Here is a 19,877-nt window from a genome sequence, read left to right as displayed (position 1 = left end):
CAGTGCCCGGGCTCCCACCAGGGCCTCGTCAGCTGGTGCCAGAGCTGGATGTGGGGGTTGCTGCTTGTCTCCTGGCCAGGGCAACATGGGTGCTGCCCACAGGGAACAGATGGGACATGGGCTGGAACATCCTGTCTCCAAGCAGAGCTGTATTTCCTTTTACATGGACATCTTTCTAATTGTAGGGTAACTGCCAGCAGGACAGTAGAGCTGAATCATGCTTGATCACCGCACAGTTTTTATTCTCTGTGCCTGCCTATTAAAAGCCAATTGCAGATATTCTCACACATTTGTCCCTGAGTGACTGCTGAGGTACCCATGTGTCCCTGGACTGCTTTGAGGTGTTGGGGCAAGGCCCTACTGAGGGCTCTTGGCAGGATGTACTTAAGGTTAGCCAGAAGCTGAGAGAAATTAAGAAAGGTGCAAAGCAGTTTGCTTTGCTTTGTGTTATCCCCAGAGGCCACTGTACCATTTGTAGGACTGGCTTGACACATTTTCTCATCTGTAGGTTGTGGGCAGCAGGTTAAGCTGAGCTTTGTCCTTCCAAAGTGGAGTTCCCATGCTCTGCACTCTGTGGAGTTAGTCTATACCTGGCAGAGGGATGCAAGATGAGAGGAGTCAACAACCAGAAAAATGTGTTTCTTCAGCATGTACAGAATAGTGCTACATAAATCTTCAGTAGGTGTCAGGCTGATTGGCAGCCATCTCTTTTTGGCTGAAAATGGTAGTACATCTTGCCCTTGATTTTCACATGATTTTCCTCAGTTTACTACCATTACAAAGCAAAGATGAGTACTTAGCCTCTGGTTTTGTGTTTGGGCTTATTTCCTGTTTTTACCTCTGCCGTTTCCATTTCTCATTGTGTCATGGCATCTTTCTGAGCAGACCTGATAGATAGTACTTGTTTTGTATCAACATCCAGGGGGAGGAGCTCTGAGGTCTGGTGGACCCCAGTGAGAGCCCTGGCTGGATCTGGTTTTTCCTCAGGGCTGTTCATGTGACTCAGTTGGTAGTTCCAGCTGATTTAGTGTCATGACATGCATCACATGAGATTAAGAAGGGCTTCTAGTGCAGATGTTGGGAAGGGTTCTAGGAGAGGCTGTGGGGTTTTGTTTGGTGGCGTTTGCTTTAACGCTAAAATGAGTGGCCTAGACTTCCAGTGAGTAGGCTTGTACAAATAGAGGTCCTTTTCTCAGAGGGCATGCATGTGTGCACTGCACAGCATTTTGCATAGACCAGCTATGCTAAGGGGGTCCATGAGTAGATGTGCATTCATTTCCAAAGGTGATTAAAGTGTGTCCTTCCATCCAGAAAGTCCTTAAACTCCTGTGGCCAGCAGCAGGAAGGCTGTGGACAGGATCCATATCTTATGTGTGCTAGAGCTTTGAACTGGCCGGAGCCTTCAAGTGGATCAGATGTTTTTCTAAAGTAAACTTTCCTACCCCAAAAAATAACAAGGAAAACTGAAAAGCCTTTCAAGCAAACCCCCAGACACATAGAGTTAAAAAGCTTACAGATGAGAAATGTAATTTTTAATATAGTGAAAGGTAAAAATAAAGAGTTCAGGATCGTAGGGAGTTCTGAGCTGCAATAGGCTGTTGTCCTTCTGGGCTGAGTAAAGTCATATCAATTCAGTGGCTAGTGAGGGAATAAATAGGTATTTTGCAGTATCTGCTGAGGTGTTACAGAAGTTCTGCTAACTCACTCAGCACAGGCCAGTCAAAAGCAAACCAGCACATAGAATCACCCACTTTGCCTAATGTCCACACGGAGGGAGCTGCAGCCCTGTGGTGCTCAATGTGTTACTTCTCCTGTCCAGCTCTCTGCCTGTCCCTGGCACAGGTTCCTGCTTTGTCTGCAGGTCTGACCTGCAAAAACATCTGCATTCCCCAGGTGTAGAAGGAGAACTGGGACTTAGAGCACCCTCTGCTTGAAATGCCAGCCCCATCTCTGGTGGGAATCACAAGTATGTGAGGTATCTGTGGAAATCCCCAGCACCTCTTCCCTCCCTGTCATCACAGTGAGTAATTTGTCTCCTGTCAGCATCCCAAAACACACTGAAAGATGGAAGTTCTGCCTCTTGTATCTTACCTCTTCAGGCAAACTCTTAAGTATTTTAATGAATGTGTCCTTGTTTTGTGCTGTCTTTCATTTGTAGTGCCAGTCTTTTTGATCCCACAGATAATTAGGAGAAAATAACCCATAAAGCAAATTTTTCATGGAAAACAGAATAACAAACACTCTTTGACATTGAAAAGAGGGAAAAAAACCCCCATTGGCTGCAGAATTAGAAGGATGCAAGTGCATTTTTATGTTTAAAATTTAAAGAAATGTGTTTTATTTTCGATACATTTAGTGGTCTAATACGAGTTCAGGTGAGTCATTGTCTTTTTCCTCAGAGCAGGAGAAGAGAACAGAGACTGAATTCCCACTTCAGCAGATGTTTATCTCTGTTCTTAACCAATGTGGCTGTATAATGATTTTTGTGGTGATCTGAGAGATCTTGTAAGATTAGAACTATTAAGAGCAAGTGTTCAGCTCTTCCTTTTGCGGAGACAAGGTTGAAGAGAGGGCTCAAAGAGTAGGGGACTCAAGGAATGGAAATCCAGAATTGGGAAAGGGGTGCTTGATTCATTTGGGAGCTGCTTTTTAGTTGTTTTTACGGTTGAGGATAGGTGGAGATGCTGACAGTCTTATTTGTGCTTTTGCAGATTTTCAGATTTCTTCCAGAGGAGATGGAAGGCAGAATCTTACATAGGAATTTCCTGAAAATGTATTGGTTTGTATTATGAAACATGCAGACTTTCTGGTTTTGTTGACTTTCTCATAAGCAGCAAGAGTAAAAATTGCAGTGTTGTTTTATTGGGGGTTGGGTATTACTGAAATAAATAGGAGTTTCTTTACATTGTCTGCATTGAGTTGCCAGGAAACTTCTTGGGATTTGGGGTTTTTTGGGTTTTTTTAACCGCACATAAAAAAGACCTACTCAGTTACAAGACTCCATGAAGGTCTGCTGGCCATGCAGGGACCCTCCCAATAGGTCTTTAACTAGAAAACATAGACTTTGCCAAAGTTAGAAACCTCTTGTTGCTAAAGGTCCACAATAATTCTTTGTTGAGATGAGATTGACACAGGCAGGCTAATTTAATCTGCAAGAATAAGGGTAAGGAGAACTCTGTTGGTGTAGCAAATCTGTTCTTATTACTAAAACTTGATTTTGACCTTTGTGGAGATACTAATTTTACCTCCTGTTAAAAGAAAACTTTGGATGATTGCTCCAAGTCTGATGTACAAGACTTGAAAAATTCATCAGCAATCTTGATTTGTTTTGACATGTTTTTTGGCCTTCTACTGAGTTTTGTATTTCTGTTTTTCCTACATATTTGCTTGTAGGCAGTGTTGTTTGTTTGTTTGAATCCTCATGGTCTTGGCAGTTGAGTAGTGTTGCCCACAGGTCCCAACGTTGTTCTTCATTCCTATGTAACAGGACTCAAATAATAAAAATGAGACAATAATCATAAATGAGATTCCAATAGTAAAAATGCCTTTCTTGTTCTGTAATCTGTAGGGCTTCCTTGCTGCTCTCTTTCATAAGACTTAGCTTTTTTTCTGATTTTTATTAATTCTTAAGTTAGAACATTTTCTTAAATTACCATGTTTATTTAGACTACTTCAGTGCCTTTGGCTCCTGTCATTAGGATGGCTTAGTGACAAGTCTAGAAAATAGCTCCATGACTTTGACAACAAAGTCTTTATAAAAACCTTTTCTCATAAATTGACTCATTTGCAGAGCCATTCCAGGCAGAAGAATGATCCACCCCCTGCCCCACATTCAAGGGCCAAGCAAAATGTCTGGACTGTGCTCAGTTGTCCCACATCAGAGAACAGGTCCAGCTGGGTTTTCTGGGGCAGAATTTCTTCTCTTGACATATGTCAAGGGCTGGTAGCAGAATCTCTTTTAATTACCATACGAGGCAAACATTTAACTCTATGTTTCAGGTGATGCTGGTGAAGAGCCACTAAAGAGATGGGGAGAATTCATGCAGGGGTTCAGACCAGAACTAACTCATTTAATTGAAAAATTAGGAATCATTGCCCTGTTGAGTGGGTATGAGTTAAAAGATAATGCTCCAGTGTGCAGATTGCCTTGCCCAGGTTTTGTATAATGATGAACCAAACTGATTTTCTCAGAAGTCTTCATTTCTTCTGACACTGTTTGCTGAGTAGTACATCTCATCCTAAAAATGGGGATTGGTTTTGTTCCATTATTTGCTTAATTTTTCTTTCTGGATCTAAAAAATAAGGAAAAAAAAATATATGTGAGCTGCCCAGTTGTATATACTGGTTTGGTTTGCATCGATATTTGGAAAAGGAAAGAAGAGAGTAACAGAATTTAGTCCAATGGATACCCAAAGCCATCTGCTCCTCTCCTCGCAGCCGTTACATGTTTATAGCACAACAGCGTGAACATGGAATGTCTGTCCTTCCTTCAGGACTATGCTGGCTGTCTCTAAAGTGAGAATAAAATGAAGGCAAGATGTGTTGTAGGCAGCCACAAACTTCCATTGATTTTCAGCCTGATTTACATACTTTTAGTACTTCTCAAAATGCTTGGCAATCCTTAGCCCTCCTGGAAATCCCTTGTGGGGTGATGCTGGGCTTCTGTCACAGAGTGCAGCTAAGGGACTTGGAATCCTTCAGAGGCAGGATTATAGTTTCTCAGGGCTGGCTTAACCCAGCAGATTATATCTCTGTGGTTGGACAGAGCCCAAAGAGGCAGTAAAAAAATAATACATTTTTAATATCTGGAAGACAGAAAGCTTAATGAATAAGTAATAAGTTGCAGCACTTTCCTTTTCTTAGAAAAAATAGAGTGGCTGTATTTTTTTAAATTTTCCTTCATTGAGCAGTTTTCTCCTGTTGCTCTTTTAAAGTATCCTAAGGTGCTGAAACTTAGGACTGATTTTACAGAAACTAAGGAAGTTATATCACTGTAATCCAGGCTGAGAGAAGGAGAGTAGAGATTTTTCTGGAAAGGGTTTTGTTGATTTTGCTAGTGTGGAGGAAGGGTCTGGAACAGCTGAGTGGTTGCACCGCTGCTTCCAGCAGCATCTCCCTAGTAATGTAGCAAAGGAGATCCTACTGTGTGCCTGCAGAGACGGGCACACGAACAGGTACAGCAATGTTTCCATCATCAGGTTAACAAAACCTGGGTGTCTCCCAAGTTACATACCTGTATTTTGCTGGCAGCATAAGCCAGTGAAAGCTTTTTAAACAAGCCCAGATAGCCTGCAGTTTAAAAGAAGAGTGGGATGAGATTCTATCACTGGCCACCACCACTCTGCTGATACGGATCCCGTCCTTGATCTCTAGAAGCGTCCAGGTTGGGCAGTGCTAAGCCCGTTGGAAAGCCAGCAAGCACATTTGGAAAACACCTCATGTTTGAAGCAGTGGTTTCTCTGCAGTCCTGGCATGACTCCAACCTGGATAACTCTGTTCTACCTGCTTAAAATCCCTCCTCCAGGTTTCCCTGGATATGGCATGAACCCCTCCTGTTCTGCGGTGCTGCAATGCTCCCCATTCGATTTCATACCAGCTACTCGTAAATTGATTTCTAGGTCATCTCTACCCCCATTTATTAATCAAGCTGGCTTCCTTGTAATTATTTCAAAGGATCTAAATGTGAGAGCAGTATGTGCACAGCTCTGGAGTGCAGTACCTTCTCTTGGTTTTTATCTGCATCACACAGCAGGTTGTGATCCCTCCATATTCCTTTTACCAGTGAGGTTTGGGTTCATCCACATTAGTCTAAATTGACCTGTTGCCCCCTGTGACTGTCCTTGTTGGTAGTGGAGCCAAAATGGCTATCCTTGAGAAGAAAGGGGAACTGGAGCTCACTGAAGATGTGGGATCCACTCAGACCTAGGGATCTGTTCTTCACATAGGCATTTCCTTCCACAGGTGGCTTGCTAGAGAATATTGTCACAGTGTTTTTATTTTGTGACTCAAACTTCCACGCAAAGTCCATACCTCTTCTTTCTTTTCATATTTCTTTTTTTTTTTCCTCCCTCCTGGCATGTCAGTGTTTTGCTAAATGTATCAACAACAGAGGAGCTGTTGTTGCTTTGTCCCTAGTATTGTGTTTTCCATCCAGACCTCGGAACTGGGAGATCGTTGAAATCTGTGTCTTTTTTGTGACTTTCAGGCAGAATTGGGTGCTTCACTTTCCCCTTTGCCTGCAAGTATTTCTCTTCACACTATAAAATCAATTAGCTCTGGGTACTTTTTCTTAAATTTGACTGCCGCTAACACTGTGTTTGTTTCATTAACAGATTAGCTTCACAGGAAACCTGTCGCCGACAGCCTGCCCAGTGAGAAAACTCCAAGGAGAAGCTGAGGACAAACAACATCTCGAAGACAGTCCATGGGGACTGTACCAGATCCTCTGAGATCTGCCAAGCTTTCCCTGGTCTCAACTTCTGCAGAGGAGGAGCACCTGGGAGACCTGCAGCCTGCTAAGCACCAGCCCCAACCCCCCAGTGGTGAGAGGGCTAGCAATGGCTTCCCGTGCACCCCGTCCAGCTCAGCTGGGGTCTGCTCGTTCGACCTGAACTGCACAGCTGCTGCCGGCACACAGAGCTGTGAGTGGTACCACACAGATGATGACAGCCAGCAGGAAGCCTTTTCTCCCAGGCTGGCTAGCACAGCTGCAGAGGTGCATCCTGCAGATGTGAAGCCTGCTGGTTGTTCCCAGCCAGCGGGCATCCAGGCTCCGGCAGTGCCAGCCCTTGCGGCAGGAGGAGCCCTCTTGGCAGGGCAAGGGCCAGAGATGATGCCAGCCCCCCAGAGCTCCCGGCAGTTTGTGCAAGGCAGCCAGGCCAAAACGAGCTCCCTGACACAGATAGATGACTCTGCCTTGAAACCTCAGGGGAGTGATGATCAGCCAGCGCTTGAAGTGTTAAATTATTCTTCCCCTGGTGATCCTGTCGGGGTTAATCAATTCTGTCATACTTCTCAGGCAAACCTTCTGCAAACAGGGGAAAAAGACAGGGCGGCAGAAAAAAATGATTCCACTGTGTGTCAGTCAGCCTTGCCAGCAAGGCAAGCTGAAGCTGACCTGGGGAGAGTCGCACAGACCATTCTGGAGGCAAAAAGCGGGACTGCAGACATGGCACAGTCGCAGCCCTCAGATAAAACTGAAGCAGTGCAGAGCAGTGAGGCACCAGCCCAGTCTGGCCACGGGAGTCCACGTCCTGTACACAACCTGGACCCCACGCCTGGGAGTCCAAACCCCACCCAGCTCTCCAAATTCAGAGAAACAGGTACAATGACAGCTCAGTCAGAGAGCAGCCCTTTTACTCAGGAAGCTGTAAGCAGGACATGGCGAGATGCTGAGGTGCAAGCTGTGGCTACCGTGGAGAGCAAATCAGCTTCCACCAGTCCGAGCATCTTTGCTGCCTTCTTAAAAGGGAATCTTCCTCCAGAGGAGAAGGAAGAACTGCACATAATTTACCAAGGAGGTATGGGGCTGAGCCAGGCTGCACTTACTGAGAGTTTATCCTCACAACAAAACTTCCCATGTTCTCCTGGTATCACATCAAAATCGACTGTTGTGGCTGTGACTGCTTCAGCCCAAACCCAGCCTGTCAAACCGCCTGGAGACGTGGTGTCTCCAGTATCAGCAGATAATGCGAAACCTCTTCTCTCCTGCTCCCCTGCAGCTGTTACCTCCCAAGGAACATCTGTGGGTAATGCTGAAATGACCAGTGCAGCTCGTGATGTCAAGGATGCTGCTCAGCTGCCAATGGATGCTCCAGTCCCACCAAAGCCCATCCCAGTGGAGCAGCTTGACGTTAACTCCAGTAATCAAACTCCATCACAGTCTGGGACTGGTGCTGGTGAGCCAAGCACCACTTCCACCAATGCTGTCCCAGGAACTGGGAACAACGTGCAGGATCTCGTCCCTCATGTGGGAAGCAGCCGGTCACCTTTACTCTGTGGCTTGGACAGTGAAGTCAAGCAGAAGGAGGTCCTGGGCAGCTCTGACCAAAAGCCTGTGCAAAGCAAGGGTGCAAGTCAAGGAGAGGCCAGTCCTAATCAATCTGTTGTACAAGCAAAGGAAGAAAACTTGGTGGTACTTGATCCTAAAGGAGGGGTGAATGTTGGCAGCCAGCCTGCTGCTGCCCATGTAAAAGCATGCTCAGAGGATGCAGGTGAGAAGGAGAGCAGAGGCCACGGAGACAGTGGCCAGTCTCAGATGGCTGGTGGCCAGAGCTTGCAGGCAGGACTGATGCCCAAGTTGAATGTGAGTTCTGCAGGTCTTGCCCCTCCTGTGCCAGTATCGGCAGCTCCCCAGCAGCAGGGCCTCCAGGCCAGGGAGTCCAGACATGAGCTCCACACTGCAGCAATTCCTGCTTCTGCTCCAGCTGTGCCGAACCTGGGGGAGAACAAAAAGCACTCCACCCCAGCCATGGAGGCAAGAGTACAGGTGAAGCAGTCCAAACACGTCAGGGATGTTGTTTGGGACGAGCAGGGAATGACTTGGGAGGTTTATGGTGCTTCCCTCGATCCAGAATCCCTGGGAATCGCTATCCAGAACCACTTACAGAGACAAATACGGGAACACGAAAAACTGATCCGGGCCCAGAACAATCAGACCCGGAAATCCATTTCCTCGGATACATCCTCAAATAAAAAACTGAAAGGGAGGCAGCACAGTGTGTTCCAGTCCATGCTGCAGAATTTTAGGCGTCCTAATTGCTGTGTCCGACCTGCTCCCTCTTCTGTGTTAGACTGACATGGTTTGCAGGGGTGCCTAAATACCTGCGGTGGTGGAGAGAATCCCTCCCCTTGAGTCCTGCTGTTTGGTTGTGTAATTGGGGTTGTGATGCAACAACAGTGGAACATGATTCCCCTTTGTTTTCTGACTAGCCACATGCTCCATTCTGCCATTATTATTGTCACAGCTGGTGTATTTCCATGTTATGCCCCAACCTTGACTGCTGTCAGATGAAAAGCTAGGCACTTAGCAAAAGCACAAATTTCAATTGCCACCTTGCTGCAGGGAGAGCAGCACCTTCTGATAAAGCAGGAAGCAGAGGGATTGTCAGAATTATGGGAATTTATTTGTGTGCATTATGAGGTCTTACTCAAAGGGGTGGACTGGGGGAAGCTGAGGGAGGTGGAATTGAGGTTCAACAGCTGTAAAGACCTAACACAAGACAACTTTCCTGGTTTGTAAGTTACCCATGCTGAGGCAAGTCCATGAACCAGGCTATGGACATTGATCACCGAGCAGCCTCACCTCTGTTGATACTGTGGGCCACTGTTCCCAGGTGAGCCCCAGGGAGCCCGGTCTTCCCCTCCTGTTGAAATGCAGAACCAGGCCAAGAATGAGGATCAAGACTGAAGGATTCTCTCTTTGGGAGCAGCTAAGGCAGTGGGACGTTGGTGGCCAGAAGGGGAGGTGAGAGAGATGCTTTTTTCCCCTGCAGTGGCCACTCAAGGTATAAGCCGGCAAGGCACAGGAGAGCGCATCGGTAGGTGGACCTGCATCCAGCAGGATGGTGCCCACCCTTACTCTCTGGTGCTCCTGCCAAGTCTTTAAAAAGCAGGAAGCCATTCTGCCTCCTCAGGTGGGGTGGGCAGCCCCTGCTCCCAGCCTCCTGTGGCGCTGAGCACCTCTCTTCTAAATCACTCTTGAAAGTGATGTGGATCTTTCTTCTCTCTCCAGATATGCACAGTAATGTTTTCCCATAGCAGCAGGCTTTCCTGTTCATTTGGGTCCATGAGCCTCCATGTCTAGTGTGTTATACTGGTTTTTTTTTTTTTCCCTTTGAAGTCCTTAGCCAACTCTACTGTTTTTTTCCAGTATTTTGGTGCTTTTCTTGCTGCCTTTCATAACCCGAATACCATTTATTTAGCCTGTGTGTATTTTGTTTTACCTTACACTCTATATTATAAACCATTATACTGTTAACTTGAAAAATTTGCAGCAGTACTGAAATCTTGAGACAATCTTTGCTGTATTTCTGAACTTAGTTGTAGAAACTGCTAATAAAAGGTAGCTTAGTGACTGTTTCTCCAGAAGTATGATATACAATAATGTCTCAAATATATGTTGGTCACATTTCTCAATAATATTTTTCAACTTGGGAAATGTGTTTCCCAGTAGCTTTGTAGTTTGTCCACTAGAGTTCATTATGGGAGGCTGGGGAACTCCTGCAGTTTTTAGAAAATTTAGTTATCAATCCTGCAAAGCACTGATGATTTGGGTATTGTAATCCTGCAGAGTACTAGAGTTAAATAGGAGATGCTTTTAGTCCATTAAAGATTTTTCATGAATCATGATGATAATTTATTTCTGTCTCTAGTACCACACACCTGACTTACTCTGTAGATCTTACTCTTACAATTTACTCTAAATCTTACAGGTTTAAACAGTGTAAATTAGTATTAGTATCTTTTTTCTTTTCTTTTTTTTTTCCTGTGAAGCCAACCTGAGGTGGTCCCCAGTTATTTAGGAGGCCAGACTTCTTGAGTATATCAACTGCCGTAGTAGCTGTTTCGGGGCGATTTTTCCCTAGCATAAAAGTAAAATACTGTAAGATACATTTTAACCCAGTGCAATGAAAAGTGTTGCCCCTAAGCATAGTACTGAATTGACTCCTCAGATATATACCAGGGGGCTTTATGTCACGTCCTTGTTCAATTTTTGTATGTTATTTAAGTCCTCTCCTACTTGTGGTGCTGAATTTTTAATTCTAAATCACCACATTAGAGAGTGTCTTCCCACTTCTGCCTACCAGGAGGAAAGTCTCCAGCCTTTTTTCTGTTAGTACTGCTGTTTCCACCCCCTTCCTAGTAGTGTCTGAGATGTGAGTATCACGTGAAATTTTGTGTGGGATTAATATTGACAGTATCATTAGGTCAGGTTAGTTGACAAGTTCAGTGTCTCTTCCCACATTGTGTCCATGTCAGCCCTGACGAGGTTCCCTGAGTTGTCTGCAGTTTTTGCTGTGTCCTGTCCAGGTCCAAGGCTCTGTGCTGCTCCTTTTGCCTCCCTCCTGCCCCTTCACTCACTAGCTGTTGCCCAGCCTGTCTTCCTGTGAAGCCGTGTCCCTTGGCTCAGCTCGCGTCCCCCTGTGCGCTCCCCTTGCTGTAGCTGTGAGCCAGCTTACTCTGAACTGTCCCTTTACAAATATGCTCAGTCTGAATATACAAGTTGATTGTCCTGGTGTTTTTTTTCCAGAGGAGAATAAACAGCTATCACTCATTCACTGATTTCCATGAATTTTATCCTTTAGCTTAAGCTCTGCAAAATGTTTTTAGCATATGGGTATGAGTTGCTTTATTGACACCAAACTGGGCTTGGCAATGAATGAGCAGATGCTGGGACAGCACTGGAATTAATGCTTCTTTGCAAGGAATGAGAGGTCTCCCCTGCCTCCTTGCAGCTTTTTTCAGCTGTGAGTTCCCCACAATAAATGACCTTTCTTCTAGGAAAATGTCACCAGTGCATTTGTACCACAAAGTGCCGATGGACAAGTTACTGAGTGGATGCGTCTGAATGACTTCATGGGCATAACTGAAAAAAAAAATGCAGTGCTCAGCCTGTGTTCAGGGCAAGTACTAGTGCAAAGAGGCAAGTTGTCCATGGCACTGTCTGGTGGGTGCAGAAGTCCTGCAGATGTGTGTTGGAAGCCAAGCAATGAAGAGCCAAAAGCCAACACATAAAAATGAGTCGATACTCACCAGCATATCTCATGGAAAATATTTTAGGTTTTGACTGTGCCTTGCTAGGGCAGACTGTAGGCAACCTGCTAGTTTAACACTGGTGATTAGTGCTTTCTCTTGCACTAGATGTCTAGGTGACAATGTGAATCCTCAGTGATGACACATCTTTCACCAACAGTGAAACAACCATGTTGGGGGTAGCAATTGGCAAATATTATGCATGTGAGTGAGCTTGTAGCAGCCAAGAAAGGCTGTTCTTGGTGTCATGTCAGTCCCAAAAATGAAAATGGGCTTGGAGTAGTGATGTGGCAGAGAGTAGGTGGAGATGATCTATGTGCCACCAGCCCATTCTTTTTCTCTGCCCAATGACTCAGAATCATATTGCATTACTTGGATGGGTAACAACCAAGGAAATCCATTTGGGCTAATAAAACAGAAAATACTTTGTTATTCCCAAGGGTAAATGTATATGAAAAATAAAGAAAAGTACCTGTGTTGTAGCCTAGCCAGTTGAAGTAACTCTTTAATTCATTTTATTTCAAGATCAGAGATTCTGGGAAACAAGCTATTTGTCAGGAAACCCTTCCCTGTCAGTTGCATCTCCTAGGAAGGCTGATGTAGCAAGAGCCATTAATAAAAGCAGTGAATAAGAATGGAAGCTTTACTTCTAGTTTCACTTGGGGCTTTCCACTAGGAAAGATGAGAACAAGCACATTTTGTTGTTGCCAATACAATACCTGAGTTGAAGGAGCATCTCTTTGCAGGCATTTTGCAATATAGTCCTGGATTTCTTGTGAGGCTGTGACATCCATCTTTGTGCACTTGGTTGGGATCTGCCAGCTTTGTGTTGTTTGGGCACAAGTGCTGAAGTTCTGCCTCGTTTCTGCTGACTTGGTTTGGAAAAAAAAGAGTGGGGAAAGAGCTGAAGGGGCAAGAAGGGGAATATCTGTCTTCTTCATTTCAGGTGAAGAAAACTTTCTTTTGAATGTAGAAGAAGAAGTTGCTGAGAAACATGGGCAGGGAAAGACCAAAGGAGAAGTAAAATAAAGTTGGTGTAGGTACTTCACAATGAATTCCCATTCCTATGTCTGTAAAGTCAGAGTTTTGCTTAAGTTTTGCCCACTTGTTTTCTGACCTCACTTTTTTTTTTATTTGTTGGTATCCCATGTCTTTTAGGAAAATGAATGTTTCCAAAGGCTGTATATTTTGCTAGTATTTATAGATATATCCAAATAGGATTCAACAAAACCTCTAAGCAGTCAACCTCAGTTTATTACTGCTACTAAAACATAAGAGCTTGTAAAATGCACTGTTTGAAGAAGTATATTGAAGGGATTCAAAAAGGTGAATATATGCTCTAAAGATAGGACTAGCTTTTCTCTTGAGTTTCATTACTATGAAGTGTTAAAGTTAGAAATGGAAGTCCAAATGAAAATCAGTGTTGATGAGGAATTCAAATTGGCTGCCACTGGTTTTCAGTTTGGAAACTCCATGGAAATCTACCATACCAGTGTTTCATTAGTTAACTCAGTATATGCAAGGTTTGTAGGAAAGTACAAATTCTATTAACTTATTTGCTCCATTATCTTGTTCTGTGTCTGTCCTTCTACACCTTTTAAAAATTAATGCAAAATTTTACCACAACAGAGTAACTCTTTTGCACACATCTTGTGGGAATGGCTGCTCTGAATGACAGACAACTGATTGTCAGACTCTGTGGGCTTAGAAAATTGAGGCCTGTGGTCTGAGGGAAACCCTTCCCTCCTTTTTCCCACCTCCCTGTTTCAGTAACTAATTTCTGCTGGTTTATGTTTTGGTGTCTCTGTGATGCCTGCATGAGTGGTCAGTATTTTCAGTTGTCCCAAAGACACACAGGTAGGTCCTTATCCAAATAGTGCACACTACCAAATATCTCTGGGTTCATTGGATGCTGTGGTGATCCATGGACCTGAACATCAGCAGTTCCTGTAACTTGAACTGGCTGCAATATTCTCTTAGGGGCCTAAATTATCCCACTTGAGTCAGTGTAGGTGTTTAAAAGGAAGAATGAAGTATAACAGCTCAATTGAGCCAAACTGATTTTTATTTTTTTTTAAACTCTGAGAGTTATTGTTTTTTCTGCTTTGGGCTTTTCTGAGTAGCTCTTCCTTCCTAGAGTTTATAATGTGGATTTTGCATCAAATTCTGGCAAAGAAGATTTTGCAAAGTGAAACCTACCTTTCATCATTCAGGCTTCTTTATAGAAAAAAATGATGTTATTACTGAGCCAAATCACACAGAGGGGAAATATTTTTTCCTCTAGGAAAACTTCTGCTGTAGGTAAGCTTATGTGTGTGTGTGTCCCTGTTTAAAAGGCAAGTACATGTGTGCAGGGCTCATGCATCACTCATGCTCTAATATGATTTTTTCCCTTTGCCCTGACTGAATGCTGGAGGCGTAGCATTTTCCACAACCTTGAGGAAAGTTTAAATCTTTCTCCTTATCTGGTTTCTAAAAAGCAGTCTGTGAGTGATAGGAAGCATCTGGTCTCATTAGGAACAGAATCATGTCAACTGGTCCTCATTTGAAATATTAGACCTTAAGTTTTTGTTAGCGTTCTGCTAAGACTGACACTTTATGGAGTAGAAATAAATGACAAATCTTCCACCAAAGTCCCCAGCAGTTGTTTGCTGCAAAATTCGAGTCTCTCAGACACTTCTCAGCAGCTCTGCTACAACAGGTGAGAGGGTCCTCCTGACACTTCCCTTAGCTCAGTTCACAGTCAATAGTTTCAAGTACATCAAAAGCAAGTTTAGACACTGCCCTGAGGAATTTCCATTAAATGGAAGAGAACCGTTCGTGTGTTTGTGGCACATAAAATCACATCTGAGTTGTGAAGTAAAGGTCTCAGTGACACTGAAAAGTATTGGGAGTTTATGCACAGAATTAAAGGTAGGGAGTGTATCTGAACTTTTAATTTCAAAAAACTATGGCCATGAATCAGCCAGCAGCAGAAGAAAACCAACTTGGAGGCTTCTAACAACAACTAATATTATTGTGGCTTTATTAATTTTATAGTTACACTGATTGAACGTGATGTAGTGTACAAAATAAAGCTAGTCTTAGGCTACCAGGTGTACCATAGCATTCATTTGAGACATACCAACAGAAGTTTGCATGTGAAAAGTCTTAAAGTGATACTAAAGCAATGTTACCCACCTGACCGAGTCCCTTAGGAATTTAATGTTTTGCTGTTTTACATCTGGTTTCCATGCTGAGTACAATAAAATGAGCACTGTCTTAATTATTCTGGGTCTCTGTTTGTAGGCTGACATGGGAAAAGAAAGGACTTTTATGGGTGAACATTCTGCCTGAATTTGTGAATGTGTGTGAGTCAGAGCAGAAACGAAGGGCTTTCTGGATTCAGGCCTGAGACCTGGTACCTTGCAAAGCTCAGCGTGGTGGCAGCTTCCCTGTGCTTTCCCTGCTGGAGAAGAGACCCATCTGCTTCCTTCTGTGTAAGTGCAGCTGCCTTTGCACAGCTGCCCATGAGCACAGGCTCTTCTGCATCAGCTGCTGCTCTGCCCTTTCGCACGAATTCACTCAGCCTTTCAACAACCCTCTGCCACACAACACCACATTACTCACCCAGCACAGCCACCCCTGAGCCGAGGTGGAAAAGGCAGCGTTTGAACTCTGCGGTGTCACTGCTGTAGCAGATGGTCACCACTGCCCACCAGCACGCCTGCACACCACACACAACGCCGAGAGCCTCAGCATCACAGTGACCATTTTCCTACTCAAAAAAGGGAAGTTTTGTCTCATAGTACAAAAGAGCATAAGGTAACAGATTATGGCAGTGAAGCATTCTGACCCAGTGCTGTTACAGATAAGGCATATCTATGTACCTATCTTCCAGGGGACATGAGGACCCCACCTTGGCACACACTTTCCTATGATGAGAAGACAGGAGCAGAACAGACTGAGATAAGGCAGTTGAATGGTGCCTCTTGCTACCAGTGATGTTCTGTCTGCTCACCCCAAGCTGGAGTGTATTCCCAAAAATAGTTTTTTGTGTTTCTCTGTTAGTGCCTTGTAGTTGTCCGGGTGCTTCAACTAATTGCCCAGTCCTTCAGGCAATTGCAGAGGGCATTTTATTAATGAGCTTTGCTGATTCCTTGTTGTATGGTTCAGGATCCTGCATGCCAGTGGCTGCCAAACATTAATCCCCAAGCTGCCAGAGTGGGGTGCTTCCCTACGGTAGCTTGGTTCATTCAGCTCTGCGCTGCATTTGTCAAGGTCTCTTAGTAGGCAGGAAAGCTGAGGTCTCCCTTTTGTGCTTCATCCTTGCAGCCTTGCTGCAGTAAGGAAAAAGCCTAAAGAGCTCTCACCCTGAGGGGACTGACCCAGCTGAAAAAGGACTAGTGCAGAAAATAAGCTACCATCCTATCAAACCAATGATGACCAGTGCACATTTTCTGGCTGATGCAGACTTTGTCATGTAACATGGAGTTTCAGGGAGATAGTGCCTTCATACACAGAGAATAAATCTGGCTTCTTGTTCAAATGTCAACTGATTTACTGAGGATGTGAGATTTCCAACCAGCAGCACTACATCCCGGGGTATCTGCTTCACTTCTTAACCTGCTGAAGAAAATCACCATGCCCTTAGGGATTCAAATGGCATCAAAATCACTCTCTGGTAGGTGTTTCCACTTACAATAGGCAGTATTGTGAGGGAAGAGAAGATTTCCTCAGCAAATTTCAGATCACTCGCTCTTAGGAGAACCATAAAATTACTAGTTTGGCTAGCCAATGTTTTAAAGTGTAGGCACTTAAATCTGCAACTGAGGCACTTACATCTGCAACTGAGTATTTAAATAAATATGACCTCATTGGTGAGAAATGTAGGGTGCTCTTATCTCCTGTTGAGATCAGGGCATGGAGACCTGTGAATGCTTGAAATCTTCCAAAGCAAGCCACTGTTGATGAGACACCTTGTGATAGTAGATGATAGTAGGTAACTCATTGTAGGCAACTCTCAGTAGCAATGACAGTGTGAAGACAACCAACAGAAAGTTGCCAGTGCAAATTAGGAAATGGTAACTGTATGGTGATTGTATGGATGGTTAGCAGGACTAGGAAAGTGATCATTCCCCTGTACTCAGCACTGGTGAGGCTGCACCTTGAGTGCTGCCTTCAGTTCTGGGCCCCTCACTTTAAAATGTCCTTTGAGGTGCTGGAGCATGTCCAGAGAAAGGCAAGATGGCTCATGAGAGATCTAGAGAACACTTCTTATGTCTTATGAGCAGCAGCTGAGGGAGCTGGAGTTGTTTTTTCTGGAGAAGAGGAGGCTCAGGAGGGACCTCATCCTTCTCTACAACTCTCTGAAAGGAGGCTGTAGTGAGGTGGGGCGCTGGTCTCTTCTGCTGTGTCTGCAGTGAGAGGATGAGAGGAAAAGGCTTTAAGCTGAGGAACAGGAGATTCAGATTAGATATTAGAACAAAACTTTCCACTGTTAGGGTGGTCAGGCATTGGAATAGGTTGCCCAGGGAGGTGATGGAGTGACATCCCTGGAGGTGCTCAACGGGCATTCGGATCTGGTGCTGGGTGATGGTTCAGGAGTTACCATGGTAGTGCTGGGTGGATGGTGGGACTTGATGATCTTAAAGGTCTCTTTCAACCTTGATGATTCTGAGACTCTGTGGTATGCCCCATTGCTACTCATATTTCAGCAGTGTTTGTAGGAGTGCTTGTGTCGCAAAGCACATCTCTTTCGAAAGCGTCCTTTGCACTTACAATAGACAAATTAAGTGGGATCAGCTGCTAGGGAGAGCGGGTGCCAGCCTACAAAAGAATTTGCCTTTGCTGTGCCATCTTAGTGATGAATTAACTTTCTTTAAAAAAGAAGTTTTCTAATAGCCTGCTGTGGACTGCAGCACAAGGAAGGGATTTGGGTCATTCATGCTGAGGTTTTGCCTTAATTCCATAATTCTTTTTATTTCTTTTCCTAATTAGAAACCTGCTCATGGCAGTGTTTTTCTCTCAATCCACTTACATAACATCACAAAGACATAAGTGAGCTGAGCAGTTAAGGACATTTTTCTCACGGGCTGGTGAAAAACACCCTGGCAGCTGGAGCAGAACCACTCGGCACCCACCTTTCCCTCAGTGCCTGGTGGAAAATGGCTGGTGTGCAGGAATGTCTGCTGGCTTCTGCAAAGCCCCCACATCTGGGCTGAGCCAGGAACTGCTGGACTGTGTCACCCTGGCCTCGAGGAGGAGGAGAGAGGAGGTCTGCCTGGGAACCAGCGGAGGTGAGGCCATCCATGAAGCTGCTCCTCCTGGGGTTTGGGAGCTCCTCATGTTTCTTCCCTCACATTTGTGCCTCTTGCTTTTTCAAGGACAGTTACTGAGCTGCCAATTAATGAGAGATTGCTTAGGTTTAGTAAGTCTTAAGCTAGGGAAAAGCCTCTAGGGAGATACTGTCTCCATGCATTGGGTTACTCACCCTACTGGAACTCCTGGGCTCCCCTTAGGTTTTGGACACTTTGAGTGTCTGCTCTGTAGGCAGAGGCTGGTGGACAGGCTTTCCTTTGTTTTCCTGGCTGCAGGAGAGAAGAAATGGGGAATAAATAGGGCTGACACTTGCTCAGGTTGTATCCAAATATCTCCCTGCACCCAGTGTGACTTCTTCAGCTACATAAAGGAGAAATTCTGGCTAAGAAAGCTAAGAGCTGTAGAGCAGTTTAAGTAAACCCCTTTAATGAGTCCTGCAAACTATATAAGGTAAATGCAAATTATGCTCCAATTTTGGTTCATTACACAAAATATCCTTTATTACAGGTTTATCTCTTTGCCTTCACTGACATGGTTCTGCATGCTTATATATTTCTCTGCTGGGAAAGTCTTCCTGGTATTCACCCTAACTTTCCTGCTGTTATAGCTCATGCACTGACAGACTATACCTCCTTCCTGCACTCATCGTATTGTAGAGAAGAATAGTGAGCTCACTGTAGCTGAAGCTCTCTGCAAAGTGCTGTCCTCTGCATTGTCATCTTGGGCTTTATTATCCTGGGAGCTGACAGTGCTCTGTGTCTATCTCCTCTCAAACTCACCCACCTCTCCAGCTTGGCTCAGCTGATGATGAAGGACAGGTAAGAGTGAAATGTTTGGTTGTTCACTCTTATTTGCTGCTCACTTTTAGGACATTGCTGTGAGTGATACTGGCAGCTGCCTTGCATTTCTGTGCTTTGGGGATGTCACTGTTGTACCGGGGATGGCGAGAAAAGCAGCATAGACTTAGGTCCAGAGGAAGGGAATTTTTTATTAATTTCCAAACTCATTTATATAACCTGGTTCACTTGACTGGCATAAGGTTATTGGTCCTTTGACCATCCACCTCTTAAAATGATTGGTTAAACCCTGCAACACCCATTTCAAAACATTTCTCCAGTCAGTAACATAACAGACTGCATAACAAACTGCAGCTGCAAGATAAAGGTATTCATTTACAAAAGCCTCTCACTGTTCCCAGCTAGTGTGCATGTGAAAGACTTCCACACGGATGCTGGCAGAAAGCTGGAACATTTCTCTGCGATCAAACTTTCAGCATCCACATGGGGACACATCCTGACATCACTAAACTGAGTGCAAAATACACAGTCAGTACCTGGCTTCTCCTTCCTGGGCTGGAGGTGGATAAGTAACCTCTTCCCCGTCTGTCACTCATCTCTCTGCCCTTGCAAAGCCAAAGCCAGGCTCTCTGGCCTGTTCCCTTTCGGTAGCACAAGTGGAGCAGAAAGCAATCCTATTTTTTTCCACTGGTTATTTCTCTGAGATGGTACACTTCCCAAAGGCACAGAGCTGCAGTAACCATCTCATAATGTCCATTCCTTTGCTTGCAGGGAGAAAATCTGTGTCATTTCATTTCTGTATTTTATTTCTAGCCTGGCTCACATACAGGCTGGAATAGCTACTGCAAGCTAATTGATGGCACTGCAGAGAGAGCCTACAAAATTGAAGGCAGTCCCTAAATGGTCCTAATTTCTGTTGAAACAGAAGCTGGAGCTTTTGTAGAACCTACCCCTGACAAAAGGAGAGCTATGTGGTGTAGCTTACAGCTTTTTTAATAGCTACACATATGAAGGTTGTGTCCAGCT

The 19,877-nt window shown here is 44.5% G+C and overlaps 1 protein-coding gene across 4 annotated transcripts in view; it reads left to right on the top strand.

Annotated features, from left to right (window-relative positions):
* Positions 1-15,022, top strand: part of GPRIN3 (GPRIN family member 3) — a 33,443-nt gene extending 18,421 nt beyond the window's left edge. For 3 of the 4 annotated variants that reach the window (XM_039550669.1, XM_039550667.1, XM_039550668.1), the window contains exon 2: positions 6,333-15,022. In XM_039550669.1, coding sequence (XP_039406603.1) covers positions 6,425-8,797 — 2,373 coding nt within the window. In that variant the 5' untranslated portion in view covers positions 6,333-6,424 and the 3' untranslated portion in view covers positions 8,798-15,022. Of the gene's footprint in view, positions 1-2,711; positions 2,780-6,332 lie in introns of those variants that run through there. The other variant, XM_010411891.4, reaches the window with a different exon arrangement.
* Positions 15,023-19,877: the final 4,855 nt, after the last annotated feature.

The sequence above is a fragment of the Corvus cornix genome, chromosome 4 (assembly GCF_000738735.6).
Source record: "Corvus cornix cornix isolate S_Up_H32 chromosome 4, ASM73873v5, whole genome shotgun sequence".
Lineage (NCBI taxonomy): Eukaryota > Metazoa > Chordata > Aves > Passeriformes > Corvidae > Corvus > Corvus cornix.
Note: the sequence above shows the minus strand (reverse complement) of the source record. Positions and strands in the feature narration are given on the sequence as shown.